Source organism: Bathycoccus prasinos (genome assembly GCF_002220235.1).
Source record: "Bathycoccus prasinos genomic : Chromosome_6".
NCBI lineage: Eukaryota > Viridiplantae > Chlorophyta > Mamiellophyceae > Mamiellales > Bathycoccaceae > Bathycoccus > Bathycoccus prasinos.
In genome coordinates, this window is record NC_024003.1 from 361,181 (window position 1) to 379,834 (window position 18,654).

Below are 18,654 nucleotides of genomic sequence, written 5' to 3' on the forward strand. Positions count from 1 at the left end.
AGAAAGCATGCAATAAATTTAGTTATAGTTTAGTAACGTGTCATATTAAATCGTATGCTATCCCTTCTCTCTCTCCCTCTTTCTTTTTTCTCGTCAGTAGAACATTTTACTTTAGAAGGTCAAATCGTCTGGGTTTTCGATGACTTCCTTCAAAGTCTTCAAGAACCCAGCCGCGACGTCCCCATTGATGTGTCTGTGATCCGCGGTGACGTTCACAGTCATCATCGTCTTCACCCCAATCATACCATCGATCGGAACAACAGTCTTAATACCCGCACCGATCGCGATGATCGCACCTTGCCCCGGCGGCAAGATGGCGTCAAACGCGGAAACGCCAAACATACCCATGTTACTGATGGTAAAGTTACCGCCGGCGTAATCCGCCGGCCCCAACTTCCCAGACTTGGCCTTGCCAACCAACTCCTTCCACTGGCGCCCAACTTCGTACACGTCCGTGTTGGCAACATTTCGCAACACCGGCGTGATCAAACCACCGTCTAAAGCAACCGCGCAGGCAATGTTGACCTCGTCGTTGTACACGATGGATTGGGACTCATCGTGGTAAGAAGCAAACATAATCGGGTGCTTCGCTAACGCGTTACCCATGGCTTTGGACAACAGCGCCGTCATCGTCACGCCTTTTGGTTTCAATTTTTGGTAGAGCTGGTCTAATTTATCCGTGCAGATTGGCATGGCCACGCGAGACACCGGAACCGATAACGACGGGAGCATGTTCTTCGCCACGGCTTTTTGCATCGGCGGTAACGGGGTCGCAGTACCCGCCGGGGCCGGTAACGGCGCCGGTGCCGGCTTGGCAGACGGCGCCGCAGCAGCTGGAGCCGCTGCCGCCGCGGCAGCAGGCTTCGCCGCCGGCGCGATGCCAGCCGCCTTCTCGACGTCCTCGCCGGTGATTCTACCGTTCAATCCAGTACCCTTGATTGTTTCGAGCTTAATTTTCGACTTCTTCGCGAGCTTCTTCGCGTATGGCGTGGCAACGATTCGTCCAGTGTTCACAACTGGTGCCGGTGCTGGTGCCGCCGCAGCCGGCGCCGGTGCCGCAGCTGCCGGTGCCGCCGCTGCCGGAGCAGGGGCGGGAGCAGGCGCCGCTTCCGCCGGCGCAGCGGCCGGCGCCGGCGCCGCGCCGCCAGACGCCGCCGCCGCCTTCGCCTGCGCCTCCGGAATCTCCGCCTCTGTTTCCGCCACGTACGCAATTGGAGCCCCTACCGTCGCCATCTCCCCATCTTCCACGCAAATGTGCGCCAAAAACCCATCGTAAAACGATTCCACGTCCATATCCGCTTTATCTGATTCCACCACCACCACGGCTTCGCCTTTGGAAATCGCATCCCCTTCCTCTTTCACCCACGAGACGATCTTCCCTTCCGTCATCGTCGACGAGAGCGCGGGCATGAAAATCTCCTTCACTTCCGCTCGCACCACCACCGAAGAGGTGTTCGTCTTTCTGCTTTGTTTTTGATTCGTTCGCTTTTGCGTCAGCTTTTGCGTCGATCCCTTCAAAAAAGCTGACCCAACATTCTTCGCGGTTAATAAAGATGCCATCAGTATTATTAGTATTATATGTTATCGTTTTAAATACACAAACACACTTTTATCAACTGCTCAAAAACAAACAAAAATAAAACTTCTTCTCCTTGTTCTTCTTCCGCGTTTTTTGTGATGAAACAAAGTCGTCGTTTCAATGCTCTCGGCCGCCGCGTTTTGTGAAGATGAATTTCCATTCTCGAGGCCTCGAGAAGAGTTTATCCAAAAGCGTTAGGCTTGTTTAGGGTCTTATGTTACCCTAAATTTGCGTTGACGAGTTTTGCTCGAATGTCTTTCTCTCCTCACTTCTGTCACTTCACCGCGAATAGACACTCTCACAGAAAGAGTAATTCCGAGTCGCAGTCGTTCAAAGAGGTACGATTATACTCGCGATTATATACGTGTGAACGCGTATTTATTCTTTATCGGGATATCTCGCGTTCGCGCGCATACTTTTGCGTCCGATTTCCGAAATCATCATCCTCTTTTTTAGCACAACGCGCTTCGTTCTCGTCCTTTTATTAGGGCCTGAAGATTACGAATTTGTGTGCGTTTGCTGACGTTTTTCTTCTCTCTTCTTCTTCTCCCCTTCGTCAAACTACCATCATTTAATCGAGAACAGATTTATTAAACAATGTCAGCAGCAGTTGAAGGAAAACCAGCGGCGGCGAAAGCCGGCGATGCCGAAGCGCAACGCATCCACCGCATCCGCATCACCCTGTCCTCCAGAAACGTGAAAAACTTGGAAAAAGTGTGCTCGGATTTGATTCGAGGCGCCAAGGAGAAGCGATTAAAGGTCAAAGGCCCGGTTCGCATGCCGACGAAGAAGTTGCAAGTGACGGTTCGCAAAGCCCCGTGCGGGGAAGGTACGAACACGTGGGATAAGTTCACCATGAGAATCCACAAGCGGTTGATCGATTTGCACTCGCCGGCGGATTTGGTGAAGCAAATCACGAGCATCTCCATCGAACCGGGAGTCGAGGTTGAGGTGACCATCGTGGACAACTAAGCGTTGCCGAAAACGTGTTTCATAGCTGCTCAAATACATATAGAAGAGGAATTCGTTCGTCGTTAGTTTCTTATTTAGAGAGAGCGTCTTTTGTCAGTGCGAGAAAATAACCACACAAATTTTGTTTTGGTTCACTTACAACAAAGCACCAGCAACACACACACACACACACACACACACACACACACACACACACACAGACAGAGAGAGAAAACGAGAGAGAGAAAACGTGAGAGCACGGGGTGCATCATCGCAGTCATCTCCTGATGTCATTCTCGTTTTGCGTGAGCTGTCGTTTTCCTTTCGCTCAGTCTCGAACACCCAACCCACAAACGACTTTTCGTTCCCACCGAGACGTAAAAGTCCGCTCGAATACTAATCATCGACTGCTGGAACGAGACGTCTTGTGGTCAGGAGGAGGTTCTGGCGCGATAAAAGCCATCGACGAGAGCATCATGTTAAGATTCCAGAGCGATTGGAGCGCAACAGACGCCTCTAGCGCGGTTTCTTTTTTAAGCAACAGATGGAGAGTTGCTTTAGAGATATTTAGGTACGAACGCGCGAGAGTAGGATTAGACGAGGACCGATGGTTTCTAGGATGGCACGAAAAGAAAAGCTACGTGGGCAAAACGTATTTAAACGAAGAAGACGAGATGGGTCCAGCGAGAGGTGAGATTTACGTATCTAAATACGCGCTATTAGACGACGATTTTTCAACCTTCATCGGCGTTTTAAGGCACGAGTTGGCGCACGCCATGTGCGGGCCGTTAGAAGATCACGGCTGGAAGTGGCAGAAAGCGTGCAAAGCGATCGAGTGCGACGAAGAGTGGGTGTGCGAGGCGAATAGAAAGTTTTACGTTCGACCGAAAACGAGTTTGATGTGGACGAAAAGAGACGGACAATTGTTTCTGGAAGGCGGGAAGGACGCGATGTTTCGGGCGTTGCCGAGAGGATGCTGGGAACGCACGATTTACGATAGCGAGTCGAATAGGACGGTGTACGAGAACGCTGACGGCTTGAAGATTGACCCATTCGCGTTGAAAGAGACGTACGAGATTCTGTAGTTTTTGAATAGTGTATTTAGTAGTAGTTTAGTTTAGTTCTTTCGCGCGAGGCGATGTTATCTGATAATAATAAATAATTTGTACTACCCGGATATCTTCAATCGTGTTTGTTACTAATGACAGCCACGTACCTCGTTTTCGTCGACGCGCCAAAGAAACCGAAGGATAATATTGCCAGCAAATACGAAAGAGCAGTCGTAAACACGTTCCCACTTTCCTTCCTCTTCACCGATACCGTCCCATCTTTGGACATTTTTTCCAAGTGCTGTTTTGTGATTTTCAAACAGCTCATCAACAATACGACGATGCCGACAATATCTCCGTACACTCTCCGCGTGAGTTCCCAAAGCGTCGCACCTCTCTGACCAAACTTTGTCAACTCTCTCAAAAACTGTTTCTCTCTCGATATTCGGTGTTTCAAGTACGCCTGGGTTAACCGCTCGCCGTCAGAAATCACGTCGCCGTGCGAAGGATAACATCTCGCTCGTTGTATTGTCGTCGTCGTCGTCGTATCCTCCCTTTCGCCGTTACTACCACTCTTATTATTACTTTTCATACTGCTCAACTTCTCGTTTGACCTCGTGAACGCTTCTAACAACCTCCCCAAACTCATCGAATACGCGCTCAAATCCTCAAACTCTGCCGTGCTCCCATTCATCAAACAATCTCCGGCGAACACGGCGTCGCCGCCGTCCTCCTCGTCCCCTAACAGCCGAAAACACACGTGATCCTCCGCGTGTCCGGGCGTGTGCATCGCTACCAACGTTGCCCCAACGCATTTAAACACGTCCCCATCTCGTATGTCCACATAATGCCTCCGTTTCTCCTTCCCTTGGCCGTCCTCGTTCTCGTCCTCCTCTTCCGTCCTCCTCGCCACCGCCATCTCGCCCTTCTCTTTCCTCACCATCTTAAACGCCTGAAGCCTTGCATCTCCGCACGCCTTCCTCACGACGTCCACCCCAAACGCGTGATCTGGATGCCAATGCGTGAGCAAAATTCCGTGCAACCGTTTCACTTTATGTTCCCGCATCGCCAGGCGCAACGCGTTTCCGTACTGGCACCTTTTCCTCCCATCTCCCGCATCGATCAGCCATCGAATTTCCCCACTGCCGACTAAATACGTGTTCGTGCCTTGCAAGGTCAGCGGCGACGGATTCCCGCCGAGAATTCGAACGACGTTTTTGGAGAGTTTCGATATCCGCGGTAAGGTTGGTACTCCGCGCGGTTGCTTCGAGGACGTGAAGAGCGTGATGAATGCGTTTGCAACGGTTTCGAAGAAGAAATATCTGTTCAGGCCGAGATGAATGAGCGTCGATTTCATCGACGATTTAGACGACGACGACGACGCGTCTTCTTCTTTAGCTTCTTCTCGAATAAAACCAGAGGAGTGAGACTGCGGCGCGAGAGGAGATATTTCTCTGTCGCGTGGTGTCATGTTTAGCGCGCGCTCGTATCTTCTTCGCGTCGTTTTAACGCATTTTTAATAACGACGAAAACGCTTCTTTTTTCGTTTTATTTTTTTCTCTCAGATCAGAGGTCAAACAAAACTCTACTCGTAATAAAAATGACCGCGGCTGGAGGAGGTAAATCCGGCTACGACGCCGCGAACGACGCGGCGAAGACGCGAGCGCAGCAAGAGGCGGCGAGAGGAAAAGGCGCGTGGGACTGGTACGTCGTTCCATTTTTATTCTTTGTTGTGAGTTGGATCTGATTATTTTTTAAAAGCGAAAAGTATTGCGAGATATTACCAGAAGACGAAGCGAGAGTGTTCGAGGAGATCGCGACGGCGAACGAGGGAGATTTCGTCTTCGAAGGCATTCCGTGCGTGCAACCGAGGACGGATTATGCACATTTGGCGTTTTTCTTCGACGGGTGTCGATATCGCATCTTAGCGGACGTGACAGAAAAATGCCAAGATATCAAAAAGAGACTCTGGGAGAAAGGATGCGGCAAAGGCGAACCGATGTCAACTGGTCGAAGGAGGACTGTTGAAGATTGGCGAGAGTTGACGCTATTGTACTCGTGCGAGATTATACCCGAAGACACGACGTTATTGGATTTTGGCGTTCCGCCCGGATGTAAATGTTTGATTGCAATCGAAACGGCGATATTAGAATCCGGGAAACCTTCTGCTTCCGATCCGTATTGGAACTAGGAAAGAAATTACGTAACTGTGCTGCTATTGCGGCTAGCTTCCTAATGATAATAATATTACAAAACATGCTATTTTCATTCTACGTTGACTTTGGTTTCGAACACGAGACGTTCACCGCTGCCCCATTTCCAGTACGCGGCGATACCCAACGAGTAAAGAATAATCGCCGGTCCAAACATGGACAGTTCCCATTCTTGCGTTTCTTTAATTAAATATCCAGTCAATGGAACGCCAATGACGCCCGGTAACGCCCCACACGTATTCGTGATACCTAACAAAATCGACGCGTATTTTGGACTCAAATCTTGGTGATTGGAATACAAACCGGCGTAACTAAACGATTGGAACGAAATGCCTATGGTCAATAAAATAACCGTCGCCACTGGATCTTCAAAATACGTCGACAATAACATCGCGAACGCCGGTGCGGCAAACGCGACGGATTGACATCCTTTACGTACTATCGTCAAATCCGTACCTCTTTGGATGAGTCCATCTGCGGTAGGTCCGGCTAACGTTCCAACCGCGATGTTCGCTATGGGCGGCAATAAAGTCAACAAAGACGCGTTCGTTAACGATAAACCAACTTCTTGCGTGAAATACGTTGGTAACCACGCCAAGACGACGTATGTACCCCAGTTACCGACGAAATGAACAAACGCCAAAGCTTTGATTGGGTCTGAGTTCGCGAATTGCCCCCACGGCACGTTCTCAAACGTAATCTCTTCCTTCGGCTTTCCTGGTTCTTGGTCTGCCTCTTGTCTGCTCCCGAACAAGTTCGTCACCGGTGTCTTCCCTTCGTCTATCGCTTTCGTTGTGACCCCACCTGCGGCAAACAAACCTAACGCTAACACGATCCACAAAGCGCCAAAACTACCGAAAATATCAAACATACCCCTCCACCCCGTCTTTTCCATAATAAACGGCGCCACGGACAAACCTAAAATCGACCCGACGTTAAACCCGCTAAAGGTAAACGCCACCGCTCGCGACCGCTCACCAACCGGCATAGCTCTGGCGATGATATCCGTCACCGCCGATGGCACGACGCCTTCACCCAAACCAACTAAAGCTCTCGCGAAAAACAACGCGGGTAAATTATCCCCGGCTAAAGGAATCGCTAACGTCGCCAACGAAATAAACGTCAAACCTAACGGCAGAACTCTCGCCCCGCCAAACTTCGTGTTTAAAAACCCGCCTGGAATTTGCGACAGCGCAAAGCCGTAAAAAAACGACGATTGCAAAATCCCCGACTGCGCGGTGTCCCACGAAAACTCCCGACTCATAGGAATCACCGCCACCGACATGTTAATTTTGTCCATGTTACACACTACAAACGCACACGCGCAACAGACCATCAACTTATACCTCGCCGGCGCGGACTGGTACGTGTCCGATAACTCGTTTACGGATTTCGGAAAGGTGAACGCCCATCCTTCTTGTTGCATGTCATCCGTGGTTACTAAAACAACTTCCGGTTCCGCCGTCGCGTCGTCGCTTCTCGACAACATCGTTTTTTCCGCCGCTGCTCCTCTCGGTTCGAGTTTACTATTATTCTCTTCACTACTGCTCCACGTCATCTCAATCATCCTCTCTTTCACTTTGTTGCTTTCGTCGTCTTTGTCGTCCTCCTCCTCCTCGTTCTCGCTCGTCTGTTTCTTTCTCTCTCCCAACAATCTCCTTCGTTCTTTCCTATTCATTCGTCTGTTGTTGTTGTTGTTATTATTGTTATTATTATCACCGCTCGAAACCATAAACGAGAAAGATGACGGCACGTCCTCGAAATCCTCCTCGTTTTCGTCTCTCGTCGCCTTCGCTCTCGTCCTCCGCATCGACGATGATTCGACATTAGTCTTGTTAAAACAAGGACGACATAATTCGTTTTTAATGTTTCTTCTTCGTCTCTCATCAGCACCACACGAAGCAGAAGAAGAGGAAAAGAGGCAAAACGAAAAAGAACGTGAAGAGGAGGCGAAGATCATCTCTCTCTCGTCTTCTTCTTCTTCGTCGTCGTCGTCGTCAGCGCACTTTTATGATGACGACGCTCTTTGGAAAGAAAAGAAAAGGGGAAGAAAATTGTTTAGGGTGTAGGGTTTAGAGGTGGCGGCTTCTCTCACACACTCTCTCACACACACATCTCTTCACACTTTAAACGCGCGCAAAAGGGGCAACACGCGACGACGCAACAAAAATGACCGACCAAGGAGGAGGAGGAGGACAAAACAACATGCAAACAATGACCCCGGAACAGCGCGAACAAGCGTTCGCGATGGCGAACCAAGAGATGGAATACCGAGTGGATTTATTCAACAAATTGGTGCACTCGTGTTACGAGAAGTGCATCGATAAGAGGTTTAAAGACGGCGATTTGAACGTCGGGGAAACCGCGTGCGTGGACAGGTGCAGCTCGAAGTATTGGCAAAGCGTGGGGATTGTCGGGCAATTGCTCGGGGCGAATCAGCAGCAGCAACAGCAGCCGTGAGAATATATATCCGTAGTAGGTAGTCGTCGTAGTAGATTCGTAGTGTTTGACATGCAATAGTAGTTCCACTTTATCCAAAATCTCTCTTCTCTTTTGCTTTGACGATAAAGTTCAACTCTTTTTATTACATACTCAAAGCCGCTTCTTCAGCGGTAATACATAACGTCCGTTCGAATGAGAAACTTACTCTCTCCCGCCAAGACTTCGCGACCGTCGTGGAGCAAGTGCTCGTAATCCTTGTCGACTTCTTTGTTCCCGTGCGGGAAGAGTAGGATATCGCCGGTTTCGCCTTTTACGCTCGCGACGTATTCGACGAGAGGGAAGTTGCCGTCGCCGCAGTTTTTGGTGAGACCAGAGTTGGATTTGCGAGAGTTCGGTTGAGAGTCGAGGAAGAATCCGGTTTCGCCGCCGAGGTGCGCGGTACCGTTTAAGTAGACTATGAGCGAGTACGCGCTGCACATCTCTTTTTCTTTCGCGGTGGTGGACTTGTCGTAGTGCGGGATGGAACACGTCTTTTCGCTGTATCGGTAGCATCGCAAGCGTTCGTCGAGGAGGAGATTATCGTCGTCGACGAGGTATCTGCCGCTTTTCCCATCCATACCTGATCGAAGCGGTAAATATTCGCGTATCCTTTTAGCCATAGCTTCGAGAACGGCAGTGTTTTTGTTGTTTTCGTTGTTCATCGGCAACCACGAAACCGGCTCCACGGGAAGTCGAGATTCGCCATAAAACGTATCCGTCGAGGAAAGCGCTATTATCGGGTCCACGGCGAGAATTTTGAAACCTTTCAAAACAGATTTTACGGATTCTTCGTTCGCCGTGAAATATTCATCGGCGCTGTTCAATATTTCCAAGTTGGTGCGCATGATTTTCTCCGCCATGGATTCTCTCCTCGCGTTTGTTTGATTGTACTTGTTCGGTTGGATTTGATTAACATATTTCGCGAGAATCTGTGCATTCGATTTTGTGAAGACGTTTCGTAGAAGAAACGCGCCCGGGACGCCATCTATTGCTTCTTTTCGCACTGCCTCGGTATCATCAAAACTTCGAAGCGCTGATACCGCCTCCGATTCTTCGATCACACGATCCTCTTCCTCCACATCGTAGCGAGCGACGGGGATCTCTTTCCCAACGGAGAACGATTTATGGTCATTCAAGCACCTCACTTCAATCGCGCGATTGCGTTCGGCGTAATACGCGTGCCAAAAACTATCACGAATATCTTCTGCGTTTTGTGCTGCTACTCTTTTCGTGCGTTTTCTCAGCGCGTGCCAATTTTTGAACGCCCCCCTGTTAGTGTTGCCATAGCCACCAGTTTTACTGCTCGTCGGCGCTTCCTTCGTTTCGTGTTCCAACTGATTAATGAGCGCTTCAATTCGACGGTTGACTTCCGCATCCGTAATCTCACTCGCAAAATTCGTATTGATGTCTCTTTTTGCCAACTCGCGAGGCGTCAGTTTCAAAATATCATCTCTCGAGCTTGGGTCGGCGCCGAGCGCGAGCAAAGTGCGATACGTTTGCAAAGCGTTTTTGGTGCCCAAAAGCTGCGATGGTTTCTCGAACATCGTTTCGATATCCTTTGCGCGCTGCGAGTCACGTTTCCACGCCGCTTTGTTTAGTCGTTTCAGTTCGCTCTTATTCTCGTTCCTCTCCTCATCAGCACTCCGTCGAAACTCTTTAATCTCGGCTAATTTTTTCACCAAATCATCGTATTCCTCCTGTATCGCGGCACCGACGACGTATTTTTGCATCAACGTCGCCGCTCGATGCAACGGTGTCATTCCGAATAGATCTCTTTGATTGACCAAACCACCGTATTCGAGTAATTCTGAAATCATGTCTGGCTCTCCGTAAGAAGCGGCAAAGTGCAGCGGCGAGCCTGCCCCGTTGTCTTGCGATGCGTAGTACGGGTCTACGTCAATAATATTGCGAAATAAATCCAAGCGCCCGGTCGATACCGCGGCGTAGAAGGATGTAGGAGGATATCGAACTCGATGGCGTTTAATAGCATCATCATCTTTTTCGTTTCTTTTTTCGTGTTCTACGCGCTCTTCTTCTTCTTCTTCTTCTTCTTCTTCCTCGAATTGCAACCGCCGTTGAAATCGTTCAATTTTCGTGCACAAAAACTCTTTGTCTTCCATCTTTGCTAAATCCGACGGTCGAAAGCCTTCTAGATCCTTTCTGCAATGTAAGGAATAGGAAAGTCCAAGCCTTCTTGAGTTCTCAATAATCCAATCTACAACTCTCTCGTTCCCTCGCTGCGCCGCTTTGTGCAACGCCGAATGCCCATTGGCGTTAACCAATCGAAAAGTCACATTCAACGAACGTAAATATTCACACACGTCCACGTTATCACCGTCGCTTTGACACGCCCACATGGCCGCGTTACACCCAAACTGATTCGCCGATTCTCTCGCGTTTGCACCAAACCTAATCAGTAGTTTCATGACATCTATCTCACCTTTCCAAGTTGCCCACGCAAACGCCGACGTTCCGTCGTTTGTTTTGCAATTTACGTCAACTTTACACGTTTCGAGCAGATATTTGCACACGCGTATGTTACCATTCCTCGCGGCCCAATGCAAAGGCGTTCGTCCTTCGTAACTCCGCTTGCCTTTTTGCGGCTGATTCGGGTCGAAATTGAGCTCTTCGATGAGATATTGAACAACCTGCAAACTATCCGAACCGCACGCCCAGTGCAAACACGAGGCGCCGTTTGAGTCCAAGCAGTTCTTCACATCCTCCGTACACTTTCGCAGCGCGTCTATATCACCTCTTCTTGAATACTCCAGCGACTGAAACGGTAATCGCACAATCTTTTTCTCTATGATACATTTCTCAAACTCTTCACCTAAATCTCCACCCTTCGCCGCTCGTATCGCTTTCTGCAAATCGTCGGGATCTTTCCTCTTCTTTTGTTGAAGTTTACCGCCGCTACTGCTACAATCACCACCAACACCCGGTGCTATCCTAACTAAACTACCGTTCAAAATCACGCTCAACGCGTTCCTCTCCGCCTCTACTTCCTTCATCGCGTCACTGTGCGTCAAATCGTGTTTCGTTTTCTGATGCCACCACAAAGCTCTCTCGTCGCTCGCAAACGCGCCGCACTCGTGACACCGCCACCACCCGTCATGTTTACACGTTTCGTAATACTCCACCGAACAAAACCAAATCGAGCCGGTAGACTCGTTCACTTTAGCGTGCACGTACAGTCCTTTCTGCGTTTCATTATTCATGAATTCCAGTAAACATTGAGCAAAACAACTCGGCGTCGCGAACGTTCGCTCGGTGCCCATGTTCGATGTTAATTTGACGAGACAACTTTTTTTCTCTTCATCATCTTCTTCTTGCATCTCCTTCAACGCATAAAACATCCGAATCGCGGCATCGGAAACTTTATCGAACGGTTTCGGTTGTTGTCGTTTGTCTTCTTCTTTGTCTTCTTCTTCTTTTGCGGCTTTTGAGGTCTCGTTCGATGGCGCTTTCCTCGTCATAAAAAAGCGTCGATTGGTCACCGAAAGTGTTTCCAATGCAGACATCTCTTCCCCCGAAGCGTGCAAAATCGTGAGAGACGCGAACAAAGCTCCAAGGAAAGCGTCGTCGTCGACCATTTCCTTGTCCCCGTTTTGTGCTCTTAGAAAAAGGCGAAGCGTTTCGTGATGATAAATCGTGTCATGTGTATATCTAAAATGAAGAAATTCTCTTGGTACAAGTCTCTCAACAATCACACAAAACTAGTAGTACACGCTTCGCATCATCACCTGGGATGCTTCAATATGCGATCTAAATCATCTAAAGGCCTTTGCTGCTGCTGCTGTTCTCCTTCGTCTCCTCCTAAGGCTAAGTCTTCGGAGCTCATTCGTGTTATTCTTTCCCTTTCCTCGGCGACGGAGATGTACTGTTGGTATCGACTGCTGAAAATCTCGATGTAATACGTCGCGCCGTTCCAAACGCAAAAGCTGAAACAGAGTAAAATGATGAACGTGTGCACGTAAAAGTTGACGTAACACGCCGTGCCGACGACGAAGGTTATCGTGGTGTAGATGAATTGCATGAAGACGAACACAAATTTGGTTTTTATGCTGTCCGGGGAGTACTCTTCGTCTGGACCAAAGAAACCGATTTTGCGGAATTGTTTCAACGTCCACGCGTTCTTTCGATTTTTCGTGTGCATGGAAATCCAACGCAAAGAGGTGACGAGTTCCGGATCATCTCGGAATTTCTTCGCGTCCATGATTTCCGTTTTAATGAGATACGCTACCTGCCAGACGATGTATAACGTCATCGGGTAAATCCAAAACTCCTTCGTGTAGTGTTTATACGCGTCCAAGGTCAACTCGGCGACGTCCAATCTTTTCTCGTCGTCGCCATGGCCGTACCATCGTCCACACCACGTCAATACCGCCGGCCATAAATGAAGAAAAACCGATTGGACTTTATCCCACGAGTGAAACACGAGCGAATTTCTCCAAATCGGAATCGCAATCAATATCGGTCCATTCGAAAACGTAAAAATAGTTCGGTACAATTTCACGTTCCCGTAATCGTACAAATGAAAATACATCGTTGCCGCGTGCGAAAAGTAGCAAAAATCCATCATAAAGTATTGCCACTTGAGTTGCACGTAATACACCATCCTCGTTAACAGTAAGATCGGCATCGCGTAGCAATAAAACACCCAAAACTTTTCCGGATACTTCACCGCCACCGCTTCCGTGGTTAACAACCCGAACACGCCCGAGAAGAACGCGACTTTATCCACCGTCTTGATCGTCTTTGGAACTTTCAGAAAATCTCGTATCCGATAGTTTGGATCTCCCGTGATTCGTTTCCTCGCCACCGATTTCGTCTTCTCGATGGTTTTCCTTACCATTTTCTTCGGTCCTCGATTCCGTTTCGGCGACCCTCCTGTTAAGGATTTTTGTTGATTTACCCTTTGCAAATCATCCTCATCCTCATCATCTTCGAAACCCCCTTCTCGACTCAAAGTCCCCCCGTTTTTCTCACCACCACCACCACCACCCTCGAACCCGTCGTTTTTCTCGTTCTTGGAGGAGGACAGCGCGCGTTGCAGTCTGTTTCTCATACTCGTATTCCTTCAAAAGCAGTCTCTTTAAATTAGGGGAATTTCCAATAAAGAAGACCTCCTTTAACAATAAAGTTTGTTATTACGAAGCCGCTCGAGAGATCTCGTTTGAAGAAACCTCAATTCCTCCTCTTCAAAAGAAGTGTGCGCTTCCAAACTTCCAAAGACTTTGACGGAGAGAGAGAGAGAGAGAGAGAGAGAGAGAGAACGGCAAAAGAGAGACACAAACAAACAAACAGAAGAGAAACTTTTCATGTGTGTTTTATGTGAAAGCGTTGCTTTCCATTTTTGCTTCTTTATTGTTTAGGGTGTAGGGTTTAGGAATTGAGAAAGCACGTCTCTCTCTCCAAACAAACACCAGAGACAAAAAAACGACGCGAATGGCTTTTGCATCGAGCGCGGCAAAACCATCATCGTCTGTTTCATCGTCCTCTGCGTTCGCGTCCGGTGAAATTGAAGGAAAGGGAGCGCAGGAAATTCTTCTTCTGAATAAAAGGAATAATCATCAGCTTTTAATACGAAACCGAGAACGGCGAGAACGATTGTGTACCATCCAGAAAAACATTCTGGCGGTTTTGATTCTTTCCGGAGCGATGTTTTTGATTCTGAACGTGTGCGTGAAGATGAAGGAGGAGATAAAAGCGCGAGGATAATGCAAAGATGACGACGACGACGATGCTTTCGGAGAGAGAAATTCTATCCCTGGTCGAACCTTTGCTGCCGAACGGAGTTGGAATAAAGTGCGTGATATCAACGACCAATCCGAAACGGTTGTGTTTGGAACACCTGGAGAGTATTGAAGGAGGAGGAGGAAAAGGAAGAAACGCGGGAGAGGGCGAGGATGGGAACGACGAGGACGACGATTCAGACGAGGACGACATCGAAGACGACAATTTTGGTGAGAGTATGCGCGAAACGACGAGTGCGCATACTAAGAAGAATGGTGCTGATGAGAAGAAGAAAAAGGACGCGCTGCTCGACGTGGAGATTATCGTAGGCGAAGAGCGCATTCGCGACGCGAAAGTAGCCATCGCGAAGTTATGCGACGATAAGAGTCACAATGCAGGAGTAAAAACTGCGACGCCGAGTGCGTTTGAAGAGGAGATATTGCGCGCGAAGCATAAAAATAAGAATAAAGGAACGTTGAGAATACCGGTGGCGTGTTTGGAGACGCGCTGTAAACGGGCGCTCTTTTTAGTGTACCCGCATCGAGCGCACACTTTGCGAACGTGCGCGCAGTTTTCACCGTCGGTTTTCGGCGACTCGAAATCGAGGAGGTGTTTGATTGCGAGGCAACTCGTGGAAGGGTTGAGCATCACGCACGAGAATGGATTACACATGCGCGGAAGAGTTGGTTTAGAGAATTGCTCGATCAATGAAGACAAGGCGAAAGAAGCCATCGAGAAAAACGTGGAATTAACGATGACGCCTTTGATTGAGATTGGCGCGCTCGCTCGCGCGAGCAACCACGCAGTCACGTCGACACCAACACACAGCGTCGAAAACAGAGAGGAAAGAGATAAGGAAGACGCGATGGAGGAAGACCGACGAAACTTGCGTGGATTAACCGCGGCGTGGCGGCTAGGCGCGATTTCAAATCTGGAATACATTTCGCGCATCAACGCCATTTCCGGACGCCGCGAAGGCGATTTTCGGTTTCACGCGTTCATGCCGTGGGTCATCGATTTTTCGAAGCATCCTTTCTCTTCCTCCATGAACGAAAGAGCATGGAGAAGTACTGCAGAAGACGATGACGACGATGAAGATAAACCCTTATTCGGTTACCGAGATCTCACGAAAACGAAAGCGCGACTCATGAAAGGAGATGAAATGCTCGATCGATCGTTCGTAAACTTTGGCTACCATCTTCTCGACGACCCCTCAATGTCAGAACTCGGAGCGTGCGTTCAATCGGCAAGGAACTTATCGAAAGCTATGCTTCAAAAATTTGTCCGACCAGACTGGGAACCGAACGAGTACCCGAAATCGATCCAGCGTGTTTTTGAAACGACGCCGGATGAATGTTTACCGAGATTTTATTACGACCCGAGCATTTTCAAATCGTCCTTGATTGAAGACGGCTTGCACGATTTACAAGTCCCCGCGTGGATTTCGTCCTCCGGCGACGCGGACGAATTCGTACGAATCCACAGGAGCTGCTTAGAGTCTGATTTCGTGAGCAAAAGGTTACACGCGTGGTTTGATGTACATTTTGGGTATCAAGTCGGCACGGCGTCCAATAATCCAAGTGCAGTCGAGGCAAAGAACACGTGTAAAGTCGGTGAAGATAATGGGAAGTTACTCGCATACGGACGCACGAAAGTGTTCAGATACCCGCATCCAGTGCGTAAAACGCGAAATAGTCCTTTACGCGCGATAAGTTTAAACGGAGACGGAGAGGAAGTAGACGAGGACGACGAGGAGTACGAAGACGTGTTGAAGAAATATCGCAACGTCGATTTGAACGAATCGCAAGATGAGGTGTACGTCGACGCGCTCACGACACCTGAGAAAACGAGTAAAAAGAATGCATCAGAAATAAATGATCTCAGAGCCTTAGGCGCAGCTTTGTTCACTATATTCACCAACCGAGATATTCCGGAGCATTTTCGCGAGATTCGCGAACGAGCGCTGGTGGACACGCTCGGCGCGTTTGTCGATGTTAACGATTTTAATCTGGAGAGCGATACGAGAGAAGAAATGCGCGTGTTATTGGACGCAATAGATGACTCGAACGAAATACCAGATCTGATCGAGAAGCTCATCTTCGATGAGACACCGCCGAGTGCAAAAGAGATTCTGAAGTTGGACGCATTCTTGAATGCGAAAGCGTTGGAGGATTTGAGAAAAGTGCGAAATGACTCTAGACTTGGGTCTACGAAACGCTTAGTCGCGTGCGATGAAATCGCACGTCGAGCAATACAAAGTCTCAAAGATATCGGTAATGATAGAAATGCTGTTCAATCGTTCAAAGCGGCGACTATTCACGCGTCTATTATCGTCGAAGAAAGCATGCACGCCATCGCGTGCGCTTCCAAAGCGCATCTCGAAAAATACTCGCGCAGGAGCATGGAGCGCGCAATGACGGCTGCGTCACTTTTTCAAAGCTGCGCGGAGTATTTGTGTGCATTAGAACACATATCTCGTACATTGTCATCGATGATGACGGCAACGAATATAAGCATGTATATTCTCCGAAAACCAAACATTCTGGCCAAGCGTGTATTGTTGGCACAGTATTCTGAGTGTCTTGAATCGGGTGCCAACGAAAACGTCTCGTCTCGAAAGGGTGGTTCCTCGGCTAAAGAAATGATTTACCGAATCAATGAAGAAGGACCGAGTTTCCGCAGAGAATTGCTGCATCCGGCTGTCTTGACCTCCGTTGCCTCTGCCGTGTGTTCTGATTACGATTTCGAGGAGAAAATTCTTCCTTCGGTGCTTTCAATCGCTACTTCTCCGAGAACAGACGTCAACGAGGAAGAATTCACAGCTTCCATGGCTGTTCTAGAGCAAATCATCTCGCGGTTGTGTATGCCAGTCTTACTCCGGATCGTCGTCGCGCCGTTGATCTCATTGATACAAAATTCCGTGAATCGTGATGGTGTCGACCGAGCGAAACAGGCGATTGAAATGATTCGCAACGCTCGTCGATTGCCCGCGCACCTCGACATCATCGAGTTCATGTCACTCTCGACAACGGAGACGAATGCACAGAAAGAGAACGTCAAGAAGATTGAACGGAAGAAATCCAGAGAAATCGCGCTCTTATCGTTGGAGAGGTATGTGGCAACGGGTGGAGATTCGGGCATCGCGGATATTGACGCCGACGACGCCGACGACGATTCAGAAGAGGAGATTGACGAAGCGGTCGTAAAAATACGAAACCGTGGACCGTGGATATTTTTACCCGGAGACAGCGTTGCTTCTTCCAACAGTCCAAGCGCGTTATTGTCTTCATCAATTGGATTTTTTCGCGATGAAAGTACGAAACCTTGGGTGGTGCGTTTAGAAACGCTCGCCAAGTGGAGAGCGCATTCGAGAGGCTTTGGCGTCGATGCTCGGAAGTCAATCGAAATGCCAAACCGCGAATCTTCGAACGCAAAAATTTATTCGCGATCAGTAACAAGCGATAACTCGAGAGTAAATGGGAACAACAACGATTTCTTTGACGGGAACGGCGCTTTACGAGTTTCCGAGTCTGAAACGAGAGTCTTGACGTGCGGCGCGCACTATCGCGGCGGCTTGAGAAGAGGCACGGCGTGTCGGATTTGGTACATCAGCGCGAGCCCAAAGAATAAAGAGTCGTCGATCGCAAACGCTACTTCGTTTTTGCAGTTTCGAGCGCCTTTCGCGATTCATGAACCAGATGCAAATATCCGCGCTGGATGTTTTCTCGATCCGCAAGGTGAGACGATAGCGACGGCGGACGACGCTGGTTATTTGAGTTTGTTTTTAGCAAAAGTAAGCAAAAGGTCATCCAACAACAGTTTCGACGATACCATCTACGACGACATCGATAGCGACGAATTCAACGACGGCGCGGAATGCCCAACGCTATGGCGTTCGAGGGACAAGTCCCTCCTGTCCAGGCGCGATGGATTTTCGTGCCTAGCGCACGACTCGAATTTAAGCACCTTGGTCGCGGGTACTTTGCGAGGTTCCATAGCCATTGCGGATTGCGAGACTGGTTCGTTTACGAGAACGCATGTGCTATCAGAAGAAGCGAACGCGCGCGTTCGTTCTATCGAGTGTAACGGTGCCAGTAATATTTTTTGCTCGTTCGGGAACGGATCCGTCGCCGCCATCGATGCCAGAACGTGTAAAGTGTTTGCGAATTTCCAAGCGCACGACGACCATTGCACACGAGTGCGATGTTTAGAAAATCATCAAGGTACGAGCAACTTCCAGTTCATCACGAGTTCAAACGACGGTATTGTGAACGTATGGGACGCGAGGAAATTTTCATCGCGTTCGACGGCAAGAGTTCGTTCGTTTCACGTTCCGCCGAGCGATGCTCGCGCGCATCAAATGTCTTCCAGCGATAAGAACAAACATCGCGCGAAAGGGAACGCAATATGCGATTTCGATATGCTTGACTCAAAAAGTTGTTTCATCGCGACGGTAGCAAATGGTATTGGGGTATTCGATGCGGAAGACTCGAGCGCGGCAGATGACGAAATGTCGAGTAAAGTAGAAACGATGAGTTTGTACGATGACGGCAACAGCGCTTTACGTGCGATTCAAATATTACCGCGAAGTCGATTGTTTGTCGCTTTGTCTTCGGATGGAATGGTCCGCGTGTGTCGTTAACAG

At 48.9% G+C, this 18,654-nt stretch overlaps 10 protein-coding genes across 10 annotated transcripts; 5 read left to right on the top strand and 5 right to left on the bottom strand.

Moving 5' to 3' along the window:
* Positions 1-111: 111 nt before the first annotated feature.
* Positions 112-1,560, bottom strand: Bathy06g02040 (branched-chain alpha-keto acid dehydrogenase subunit E2; the record flags this gene model as incomplete). Its single annotated transcript, XM_007512773.1, has 1 exon — positions 112-1,560. The coding sequence occupies one exon, from the start codon at positions 1,558-1,560 to the stop codon at positions 112-114; it is 1,449 nt and encodes a 482-aa protein (XP_007512835.1).
* A 616-nt stretch (positions 1,561-2,176) lies between these two features.
* Bathy06g02050 (40S ribosomal protein S20) lies at positions 2,177-2,551 on the top strand (the record flags this gene model as incomplete). The annotated part of the gene is made up of 1 exon (XM_007512561.1): positions 2,177-2,551. One exon carries the CDS (start codon positions 2,177-2,179, stop codon positions 2,549-2,551), a length of 375 nt encoding a protein of 124 aa, XP_007512623.1.
* Positions 2,552-2,817: 266 nt separating this feature from the next.
* Positions 2,818-3,615, top strand: Bathy06g02060 (predicted protein; the record flags this gene model as incomplete). The annotated part of the gene is made up of 1 exon (XM_007512668.1): positions 2,818-3,615. The coding sequence occupies one exon, from the start codon at positions 2,818-2,820 to the stop codon at positions 3,613-3,615; it is 798 nt and encodes a 265-aa protein (XP_007512730.1).
* A 97-nt stretch (positions 3,616-3,712) lies between these two features.
* Positions 3,713-5,050, bottom strand: Bathy06g02070 (beta-lactamase-like protein 2; the record flags this gene model as incomplete). Its single annotated transcript, XM_007512507.1, has 1 exon — positions 3,713-5,050. The coding sequence occupies one exon, from the start codon at positions 5,048-5,050 to the stop codon at positions 3,713-3,715; it is 1,338 nt and encodes a 445-aa protein (XP_007512569.1).
* Positions 5,051-5,179: 129 nt separating this feature from the next.
* Positions 5,180-5,770, top strand: Bathy06g02080 (predicted protein; the record flags this gene model as incomplete). The annotated part of the gene is made up of 2 exons (XM_007512416.1): positions 5,180-5,283; positions 5,341-5,770. 2 exons carry the CDS (start codon positions 5,180-5,182, stop codon positions 5,768-5,770), a joined length of 534 nt encoding a protein of 177 aa, XP_007512478.1.
* A 74-nt stretch (positions 5,771-5,844) lies between these two features.
* Positions 5,845-7,602, bottom strand: Bathy06g02090 (predicted protein; the record flags this gene model as incomplete). The annotated part of the gene is made up of 1 exon (XM_007512661.1): positions 5,845-7,602. The coding sequence occupies one exon, from the start codon at positions 7,600-7,602 to the stop codon at positions 5,845-5,847; it is 1,758 nt and encodes a 585-aa protein (XP_007512723.1).
* A 359-nt stretch (positions 7,603-7,961) lies between these two features.
* Positions 7,962-8,252, top strand: Bathy06g02100 (predicted protein; the record flags this gene model as incomplete). The annotated part of the gene is made up of 1 exon (XM_007512313.1): positions 7,962-8,252. One exon carries the CDS (start codon positions 7,962-7,964, stop codon positions 8,250-8,252), a length of 291 nt encoding a protein of 96 aa, XP_007512375.1.
* A 146-nt stretch (positions 8,253-8,398) lies between these two features.
* Bathy06g02110 (predicted protein) lies at positions 8,399-11,866 on the bottom strand (the record flags this gene model as incomplete). Its single annotated transcript, XM_007512288.1, has 1 exon — positions 8,399-11,866. One exon carries the CDS (start codon positions 11,864-11,866, stop codon positions 8,399-8,401), a length of 3,468 nt encoding a protein of 1,155 aa, XP_007512350.1.
* A 146-nt stretch (positions 11,867-12,012) lies between these two features.
* Positions 12,013-13,341, bottom strand: Bathy06g02120 (predicted protein; the record flags this gene model as incomplete). Its single annotated transcript, XM_007512714.1, has 1 exon — positions 12,013-13,341. One exon carries the CDS (start codon positions 13,339-13,341, stop codon positions 12,013-12,015), a length of 1,329 nt encoding a protein of 442 aa, XP_007512776.1.
* A 660-nt stretch (positions 13,342-14,001) lies between these two features.
* On the top strand, positions 14,002-18,651 carry Bathy06g02130 (predicted protein; the record flags this gene model as incomplete). Its single annotated transcript, XM_007512685.1, has 1 exon — positions 14,002-18,651. One exon carries the CDS (start codon positions 14,002-14,004, stop codon positions 18,649-18,651), a length of 4,650 nt encoding a protein of 1,549 aa, XP_007512747.1.
* Positions 18,652-18,654: the final 3 nt, after the last annotated feature.